Raw genomic sequence first — 10511 nt, 5'->3', positions numbered from 1 at the left:
GGAGCCACTTATGGCACAGTGTTAGTACCCTCACCTTTAGGCTAGGCCATGTCATGTCACACCCTGCTCCACGTGTGCAAGCAACATCTCTCAAGGTTGATTAGAAAATGTTCAGTATCATGAAAGAGAGAGAGATTAGGAGGCAGCCATTCCACCTGTGACTTGTGCTAAATCTCCAGAAGAGCAGATACTTCACTTCAATCATGCGATGGTGCTCTCTCTCAAAGATAAGAATCTCAGGATATTGGGCTAAGGTGGATAAATGGGGTTGGAGTGTCTCAGCCATCACTTAGCAGAACAGAGGAGAGCGCTTAAGGGTCTGAACATCTGTCGCTTTTTCCAGTGTCTTTTTTAAAAAATTACACAATCCAGTCTTCACACTAGTACACAACTCCCAGTACTCTAGAGTAGCCTAACACTGTAGTACTTTTAAGTATTTTGGAAATCAAAATACTTAACTACTGGCTCCCCTGCATCTACTATGTTTGATATTTCTTCAGAATTTAATAAATTTGTCAAGCTTAAGTCCTCTTTCATGAAGGCAGCCTTACTCTGCTTTATCTATTACTTCTAAATGCAAGTATTAGCCCCAACTTAACAGGTCTTCACTTGACAATCACCACTCCACAGCACACAGAAACGCCTAGCATCCATGTACTCCAAACAGCGTACCAAATCAGCTCCAAACAGTAACTCCCAGTTTTGCCATACAGAAGTAGACAAAATTAGAGGCATGTACTTTTGGTGGAGTTGCTTCTTCATATATGGAATTAGTGAAGTTAGTCCCTATTAATGGAATACTCTTACTTTGTTGGCTGGTAGACACCCACTCAGTAACCAACAGTCTCAGCCCACTACTGTAAAAGGGACATAGTTCAAAACTTGCATTGATCCATCACTTTGGACTGAAATAATAGAATCTGCAATAATACAGATCAGTACAAAAGTTAATAATGAACTGAGATGATGCACATTAATATTTTATTTGAGAGTGACACTATTGGGTTATTGAGTGCTTCAGGCACACAGATGTCTCAATTTACTGTGACGTTCATAAACATTTGATGGGAAATTACAAGTCACAAACATCTATTTATCCTAAATCTTATGTAAATTAATATAATTTTCTTTACATTGTTTACAAATCTGCAAAATTATACAAAAATACAATTAGTTCCTTGATAAATAAATTACAGAAGGAAGATGGTCCAAAATTGATTCCATCGGTTGGACAAGCCAAGGTCATACACTCATTTGTTGTACACAAAGTGGAGATTCAAGGTTGAATTGAAGTGTATGTGGAAGCGCTGCCCTTCAAGTCAAATAATGTTTGCAATAATCTGAGTTCTAATTCCCAATTGTTATATAATTTACTTACACAAACATTTTTTCCAATAAAGGGGGAATTCATCAGTCAACTCCAGTAACAAATGAACACTGCACACATAACATGCAAAGATCAGGGTCAGATTTTTGTCAATCTCCCAGCTCCTTGATCGAGTTGGAACACTAACATGATTGTTGCTATCTGAGGAGAGAAGCGTTTTCTCAAAAGAGGTGAATTGTTAGAAGAGGGCACTACAGGCAAGATCATCTGTATTTGAAACAAAACTAGGCATGGTTTCTTTAAAAAGCAATTTTAGGTAGTAAATTTTAACGTGCAAATGTCACCTAATTCATCAGAAATAACTAGTTTCAAATTCAGTATTGTTAATTGGTAATTCAATATTACATCTGGAAAACCAGATTCAGAATTTAATCTCACTTTCTACAAGTTTGCCATAACATTTCAATGTGAGCTAAAAGATGAACTTCAGAAATATCAAACACAATCAAATTCTGAAAAAGATGCCTCACAAAGAAATATTAAGGACCACATTCAGCAACCTGGAATCAAGGACTGTCAATCTGCAACTGTTTTACCATCCAATTTGGGGACTGCAAAAAGTTGCCTAAAGCACAACGTCACAAATGCAGAGGCTGAAGTACAGTAAGATGTGACTAGTATCAAACACTTTTGAAACAGATCAATTCTTAAGCTTTATACTTAAGCAAGGATACTAATCGCAGATCAAACCACTGAAGTCTAAAGCCTTGGCAACCGCAAGACCAATATAGGATAAACACATCCAATCAAATTGAAAGAGAAATCCTATCAATAACGCCATCACAATCTTCTGCCAACTATATATTCAATCACATTTCCAAGAAAGTGGAACAACTTTTGCGTGACATAGCTACGCACTGTCAAAAACAAAAATTCAACTGAACTTTTCTCAGATACAGTCAGGAACTGAATTTGATTAATGTACATACTTAAAAATCAAACTGAAATACAACAGGAAAAGTAACAATTTAAAATCCATACTCAAAGATTTAGTAATGGTTCTTGATCATTCTTGATAAATTCTTAACGACTTGCAATCATCTTTTAAAAATTTACTGCAACAAACTAGTCAATTTCAAGAAAGTAATACGTTATGAACAACATCTCTAATAAAGTGTGCAGAATGGTGATCAGATACAATGGTAACTTCATGGCATGATTACCAGGCCAACCAGATTAGGAAGATAAAAAGAAAGATTGGCTGTAGTTTAATGTTGTAAATCATAGTTTTCCATCCCAGGCTGAGAAACAATTCAGTTAAAAACAGCTAATGATTAGCTTCCGATTGTCAAATGAAAGGGATGGCTCAGTCCGCAAACCATATATATCCTGAAACTCAAGAGATAATAAAGCGTGGGGCTGGATGAACACAGCAGGCCGAGCAGCATTTCCTAAGATGCTGCTTGGCCTGCTATGTTCATCGAGCTCCACACTTTGTTATCTCGGATTCTCCAGCATCTGCAGTTCCCATTATCTCTGCCGGAAACTCCATGCTGGTTTGGCTTGAACTAACATTCCTTTTATGCAACATTTAAGGACCAGGCTTCACTGAAACATCAAATCATGGTTTGTAAATTGGTCACTCTCTTTTTAACCTCAACAAGTCCATTTGGAATGCACTGCCTGGCAGGTTGAAACAGATGAGGCAAATTTATCAACAGGGAAAAACTTTCAAGGCTACTTCAAAGAGCAGTGAAGTGGGACTAATTGGAACACTCGTACAAAAAAAGCTAACACAGGCATGAGACACTAAATAGCCACCACCTGTGCTGTTTACATCTACCTTTGGGAAATGGAAACTCCTACTGTAGTACATTAGACAGCAGTGACACAGACTCCTGTGTGTTAGCACTCTGAAGAAAATCTAAACAGGAAACTGAGCTTCTTTAAACATGATTGACAGAAGTGGATCCAACAAATTTGCACAAATAACCTATTCACCAATGAAACTTATGCTCCCCATCTCCCAAAATTTTTAAAGGGTAAGCTTAAAAATCAAAGGTCTAACCAAAAGCCCCCAATACAGCATACAAATTTTAACAAACATAACCCATTAATGCAAACAATCATTTCCTTCACCCTGACAGTTCTGAAATTTGGCTGCACCAACAAATCAGAAAATTAAATAAAGAAGCTGTCATTGTCTAACTAGTACAGTGTAAGATGTGACATTATATTCTCCCTAAATCAGATGTGATTGTAAGAAAACGTTGTTGGAAACAGGGAGCAAAACTCACTACGAACCTAAATGCAAACTCCAGTTAATAAGGAACTTGGGAAAAACCCAGATACTTTATTCACAAAATACAATCTTTATTTGGGAACTTTTGTTTTTATTATTAGCAGTAACTGCTGTACTACCCAAATGGTATTCAAGTGGGGTAAAACAGATGTACCTCAGTAAACCACAAGGACATCTCTAGGTGATTCACAGAAGTTGGATCATATATTATCGAGGGATAGAGAAACCACTGGTGTACACCATAAAAATAATGTCACAATAAAAGTGTAATGCTGTAATCATTAGATCAAATAACACTTGCAGATATACCAATCTAGCAAGCAGATTTTAACACAATTTTAATTCCCTAGGTATGTCATTGTAACTCTAAATAGTGATTATTTTTTCACATGTTCCTTCATGTTGCAAACTGACTGAGCATTAACTGCATAACAACCTTCCCAGCAATTCCTAAATGATAGGCAAGTGTGAGAGTGCATAAAACTTCAACAAAAACGAGGGGCAATTTGCAAATAAACTATTAACAAGATGAATATTTCCAAAGCCCTTTACTCTCACGGATCATTAGCTGCTCAGTAGCAAATTTTCCAGCACAGTCCGCCGGTGTTTAAGGGTAAAACAATAGCCAATAGACTCTTCAGTCTCTTGAATTCGTTTCTGGAATCTGCAGCGATCTCGGGCATACTCTTCCCAGGGCCCTTTACGGATTTCTTCGTTACTCACATAATAGACAGTGACGTGCTCATCAAAGGCAACCTAAATTTAAGAGAAGAGTGGTTTTAACGTCAAAACATTTAATACCAAAATGATAGCTGTAATAGAAACATTAGGAATTATCTTCTATATAATCACCTTCTGTAGTATATCAAGTCACACCAAGAATGGTACCCATCTAGAGAAATCAATTCATTAAAACAGAATGCAACTTGAACACACTAAGAATTCGCCGATCTCTACCAGAGTATCTGAAAAGTGGTGGCTAAGAGGACTTCAAGTATCAAATAACCAAAAGAAAAATGATTTAAACTGGCTTAAGTTCAATAAATTGAATTTGCATTGAGCAACAGGAGGTAGAAATAAAAACAGTTTGGAAACTTGTTTCCAACTGTCAAGACTGAGGAGTCTTGAATAGTCACTAATGCAAAAGATGAAAGCACAAACAAGACACTACTGTATTAGGATCTGACAATTGTTAGAATGAAAAGAGTCTAATTGCAGTCTCTCAAGTGAGGTGGCCAATACTGCAGCTGGTCTACTTTGTAGATCTCATTCTGTAATCATGACAAAATAAAGAATCTTTGAAAGGCACTGTCTGTAATCTGAACATCTCTTAAAATATGGTGTGAAGAAAGAACTGCAACCAGTTAGGATGAGTTTCTAAATTAACAAGAGTAGCATTAAATAAACTAACAAAGAACCAAGCCACCTTCCGGGAACAGTAGCTGTTCTTTCACTTTTGTTTTGCTGTCACTATTCAACTAATTGCCAGATGCCTATTTTCGTTTCATAAGTCGCTATGAGAGGAAATTGCTTAGTGATATTGTGTAGTCATGAAAGAAGTCAGTAAGTCATCCCTTCATAAGAAATTTGACAAATACATCACACTTCGAGACAATCTGAATAAATTCTCCAATGGGGCCAACTGCTCCCATTTTCCTTTGATTTATTTGGGATGGGAGCTAGAGAAACTAAAAACAAAACCTAACTTTTTTTGCAATAACTGAGAAACTAGAGTATACATTGACTTGCTCATAAAAACATTATAGGACTGTGAAGAATGCTGATACAAGATATATTCCATGAAGAACGCAGGCTCCATTAAAGATGCAGACACTTACGCCTGGAGACAATGCCCTGTTCTAACCTCCAAACAAAAAGCTGCATGAATGCCTTAAAATGACTGATCTCTATATCACCTTCCAGCAATGTTTCCCAACATGAGAAATCAATAGCACCAAACTGACAACCGAAGTGCTGAGAATAGAGCAGACAGAGAGAAATATTTCAGAATCTGAACAAAATAAACCCAATAAGCCAACGCCAAAAGGTAGTATGAAGTGGGTGCACTGAGATAAAATTTATGTACAGAAACAGTGACAGCCATATTAAAACTAACAATTCTTACCTGAATAACAAAGTGTGAAGCTGGATGAACACAGCAGGCCAAGCAGCATCTCAGGAGCACAAAAGCTGACGTTTCGGGCCTAGACTCCTCATCAAATATTCTCCAGCATCTGCAGTTCCCATTATCACTGATACAATTCTGACCTAAAGTTAACTGTGTTTTCAATCTAGCCAAATACGTAAGTGACATGTGGCAGAAAATCTAACACATTGTTCAAAAAATTCAAGCACGGCATCTGCTTTAACTACTGAACCATTAAGTAAACCTATCTAAAGTTGAGGGCAATGAACAAATTTGAGATATTGGAAGTATTTTGCTGGGAAAGTAGCAGAATTTATTGCTTTATAACCTAGATGTGCAACTGATGCTCATTCTTATCAACTTTTTAAAATTCATAAAATGATTCTTTTGCTCAATTTTACCGTAATTCCAACCAGAAAACACCAAATATGGATAAAGTCCCAAACAACCACTTCAAGTAGGAAAACTAGGGTCTGAACACTTGGGCACAAATAACCCAATGGAGGATTTCTTTCTGTAATCACACCAAGATTCCAACACAGTTCAATAAGCTCTTACTCAATCCAAGTACACTCTGAACATCTGATTCATGGTATTGATGAAATAGTGCTACAAGTGACTGCTGAATGAGTCAGATATTATAAATTAATACACAGTAGTGTCCTTTTCGGTTAAGCTGCACCACCAGAACAATGAAATGCCAACATTCTGAGAAAAAGTCAAAAAAAGGCAACTGACTAAACTCAAGGGAATTACCAGTTCAGTAAAAGTACTTGGTAATCTAGCTGATTTGCTTTATTATTTTGTAGGTATCCAACTGCTATCTTCTCGTTGCTTTCTCATCTTTGGAAAGAAAATAAAGGAAATTGTGTTTTATTCTCTCTCACTCTTCAGTGATACCATACAAGGCAAATTAAATTTGTGCAACAACCATCCCAGCCCAGAGTCTGAATATCTGTGATATTTGATGGCATTCCCATCACAAAATCTCCAATACCACAAATATTTGAGCACCCCTAAAATGGATACTCAGTTATACACACTCACTTCCTGACTCCCCGAAACAAAGCCTCTTGTCTTGAAGACAGTGACTGCAATAGTAACCAAGAAGCAAGACATCATCCACAGCAAACAGCCAGCTTGATCAATATCCTCCACCTACCCTCAACTCTAGCAGTGGTTGCAGACTTTGCTATCTACTGGATGTTGCTAAGCAAACCGTTGTGGATTTTACACAGCTCCCCTTCCAAACCAGTGATCCTGAAGATGGTAAATCCAGAATGACAAGCAGACAAGGCAGCTATTCAGTCCATCAAGTCCACTATGGCTTTCAAAAGAGCAATTCAGTTAGCCCTGAGTCCCCGTTGCTGAGGCAGCAATGCTAACCACTGAGCTACTGAGTCACATAACACTTAATACAAATTACTTTACAAAAGCAAAGTTCCACTAAGAAGGGTGCACATAAAAGGAAAAGACAGCCTCAAGACATGTGATGCAAATCACTTTCTCCAATTATTTAAACAGAATTACTAACTCCGCTTAAGATTTTTCAGGTCCACTCAGCACACTCTCAAATAAGTGGGCCACTCATATGGAGAGCATGCCATAGTCGACGGGACTGTTCAGAAGCAGGCCAACATTACCTCCAAACTCAGGGTTATAACCCAAATGCTTCTCTGCTTACCAGCAACTACTTTTTTTTTGTTCTCACTGGTAATGTAGTGGCTGACTGTGATGTTTCATCTAACATAAGACAAGCTTGTGACACAAGTATTTGCCACATGTTTAACTTGCTCACAAAACCCTGGGTGTTGTTTGGGCAGAGTCTACCTCTCATATTTTTATTCAAGTTGCACATTATCACATGCAGCAATTCCGTGCAAAACATTTTCACAAGGCATTTCTAAAGCATACCCTAAGCGCTTAAAACACATTACTCTGAATTTTCCATAAGTCGTGACTAAGTTAACCACGTACATTAAGCATTATAGCATCCATTATTTTAATGCTAGTTTAACTGCTAGTTCCAGACTAATGTGAGATTCACAGTATAGTCAATACAGAAATTTCAGGAAATATTAGGTTGAAATGTCTGAAGTCTGTTTGTCCCTGTATCTTCAATTCTCAAGTGATATCATTGTCTGACATATGGAAACCAAAAATTAGTTACCTTCTTGGAGCACTTTTTTACAGAAGCTACTTTGGTGAATGTTTTCTGTAGTTCACTCTGAATTTCGTCGGTAAACCCACTATCCAGTCTGTCTGAATCATCGTCCAGCTCAATGGTACACAACTTGGGTTGCTGAGTGCAACTGGACTGGAATACAGTTCTTGCGTCCTCTTTGTGGCGGGTTTTAATGCAGGCTTGAAAATTCATAAGGTTATAAGGATCAGAGGTCCCAGCTAAAATGTTCAGCAGTTCTTCATCAGTATCTGAGAGTTCAGAACTGCTACCATCGCTGTCAAATCCATCGTCATCTGAGTCGCCGTCCTCATCTTCCTCACTGTCATCACTATCACTAATGGAGTTGCTTCCTAAAATATAAGCTATTGTTTTATTAGAGCAATGAGGTCTGGATATGGGATAGCAGTCATCCTCTTCCTCAGCATCATCCTCCGACTCATCACTGTTACTCTCATCGCTATCCCATTCAGCATCTCTGATGGTATTCTCAATATCCAAACACTGAAGGTTGGGCATGGTCAAGTCAAGTGAAAGGGGCAGCAAAACTGCCTTTTCATTATCCACGCAAGTGACCCTGTTGGCCTTCAGATCATTACCTTCAGAGCAGTCATCTACACTGGGGGCAGGCTCAGCAGGCACCCCTTTGCCTGAATACCTCATGTTTTGGCACAGGGAGCCAAAATGGTCCTCTTCCAAGCTGGAATAGCCGTAGTCCTGATCTGAAAGGGTGGCAATGCCCACCCCTCTGTAATACTGGAAGCATTTCAGGGGTTTCTCCATCTGCTGGATGCTGGGCTGTGCTGGGGCCAGCAGCTGCTGCACAGAAGCTGCTGGATAGTCAGAGCTCCACTGGGGCAATCCTGAACTCGTACTGTCCAGGTCCAAGGGATGAGGCAGACGTGGATGGAAGGGGCTGGTGTCGCTGCTGCTGGCCGTTTCCAGGGAATAGATCCGCCCCAACACTTTGGACAACAAGCCGGGGAAGATCGGGACGACAGTCCGAGCGGCAGGGGAAGCCTCGGGAATCTTCAGCGGCGCCTGCACTACAACCTCTAGCTGCTCCTCCTCCTGAGGCGGAGGCTCGGCTGCCCCCACCCAGTGCCAGGCGGCGGCCCAGAGACCCCCGACGGGGGAAACGGCCTCCCTCTCGCCGCTGACTTCCCGCATTTTGTCCAGGACGGGCCCCAGAAGGCCCGAGCCGCGGCTCAGGTGGGGGTCCCCTTCCTGGCGGTGGAAACGGGCCGGGTTCGGCCTGTAAAACAAAGAGAGCAGCCTCATCCACGGGCTCTGGTAGAGGGCAGGGCCGGCAGGGTCTCCCCCAAGGCCCCCATCACTGCAGGAGGCGGCCGCGGGGGCTGGGCCCGGCTGCTCCCAGTTCATTTTTTTTTGAAAAGCTGGAAAAGATTCACGATAACAAAAAAAAACGCCCGTGGGGGCGAAAACAATGTATTAAAAAACACAACAGACCGACTGACTTTTCGCCGCCCGACAGTTCCCTAATGGTTCAAGGCGCAGCCGCCATTTTGCGAACCAACGAACTTCGGCGCCCAAACTTTGAAATTAGAAGCGGCCCAGCCGTAACGGCCCGCCCGGAGCCGCGAAACGACCTGCAGGAGATGGTGGAGGTGAAGGTGGTGGTGCTGCTGCTGCCAGATCTCGGTCCTGTCGCCGTCCATCCCGCAACACGCAACCAACCTCGCACACTCCGCCAGCTCCCGAGGCGGATGAAAGTGGAATGGGGAGGGGGGGGGGAGGAGGCCACGATTTCATCAGACACACGGCGGGCGTCGCGCGTTCCTCCCCCGCTGCTGCCACCTAGCCAGGAGGCTGGCATCCAGTGGGAACTGCAAAAGGTCACCTCTTGTTTGGGGGGTGTGTGTGTGTCATGGTGGGACCAGGTCTGAAACCACACGACACCAGCTTTCGGAGCCTCAGTCCTTCTTCAGACGTTGCTGAGAGAGGTAATGTTTCAGTAAGAGATCAAAAGTTCACACCGTTGATGAGGATGCACTAAACAAACCTAAGATGCTGTTAAATCTTCAATCAGTTAGAAGGTTAATATGTATATGTTAATCCCTGAATTCCTTTCAAGTCACTGCCCTGAGAGAAATGAAGATTTTATCAGTGTGAAGAAGAGGTGACATTTCGATCAGACAATGTATATTTAGGTGTGAGATCTTGTTTCGACTGTGTTTGTGTTTTTGTTTGGAGTTGTTGTTTGGAGTTTGTTTGGAGTCAGACTGGTTTTATTACTCGAGATAAGAAAAGCGTGGAGCTGGATGAACACAGCAGGCCAAGCAGCGTCTTAGGAGCACCTCCTCCCACACCTTCCTGCAAAAATTCCATCCCCTATTCCCAAAACCTTCGCCCCTGCCGCATCTGCTCCCAGGATGAGGCATTCCACTCCCGTACATCCCAGATGTCCTCGTTCTTTAAGGACTGCAGCTGCACCCCTGCAGTGGTCGAGAACGCCCTCGACCATGTCTCCCGCATTTCCGGCACCTCATCCCTCACATCTCGCCCCCGCAATAACCGCCAAAAGAGAATACCC

At 41.3% G+C, this 10511-nt stretch overlaps 1 protein-coding gene across 1 annotated transcript; it reads right to left on the bottom strand.

The window, feature by feature from the left end:
• Window positions 1–951: 951 nt before the first annotated feature.
• On the bottom strand, window positions 952–9704 carry LOC125462749 (protein phosphatase 1 regulatory subunit 15B-like). The gene is made up of 2 exons (XM_048553070.2): window positions 7946–9704; window positions 952–4385 (listed from the first exon to the last, which is right to left on the bottom strand). Exons 1-2 carry the CDS (start codon window positions 9338–9340, stop codon window positions 4194–4196), a joined length of 1587 nt encoding a protein of 528 aa, XP_048409027.2. The 5' UTR covers window positions 9341–9704; the 3' UTR covers window positions 952–4193.
• Window positions 9705–10511: the final 807 nt, after the last annotated feature.

Source organism: Stegostoma tigrinum, chromosome 21, assembly GCF_030684315.1.
Source record: "Stegostoma tigrinum isolate sSteTig4 chromosome 21, sSteTig4.hap1, whole genome shotgun sequence".
NCBI lineage: Eukaryota > Metazoa > Chordata > Chondrichthyes > Orectolobiformes > Stegostomatidae > Stegostoma > Stegostoma tigrinum.
Note: the sequence above shows the minus strand (reverse complement) of the source record. Positions and strands in the feature narration are given on the sequence as shown.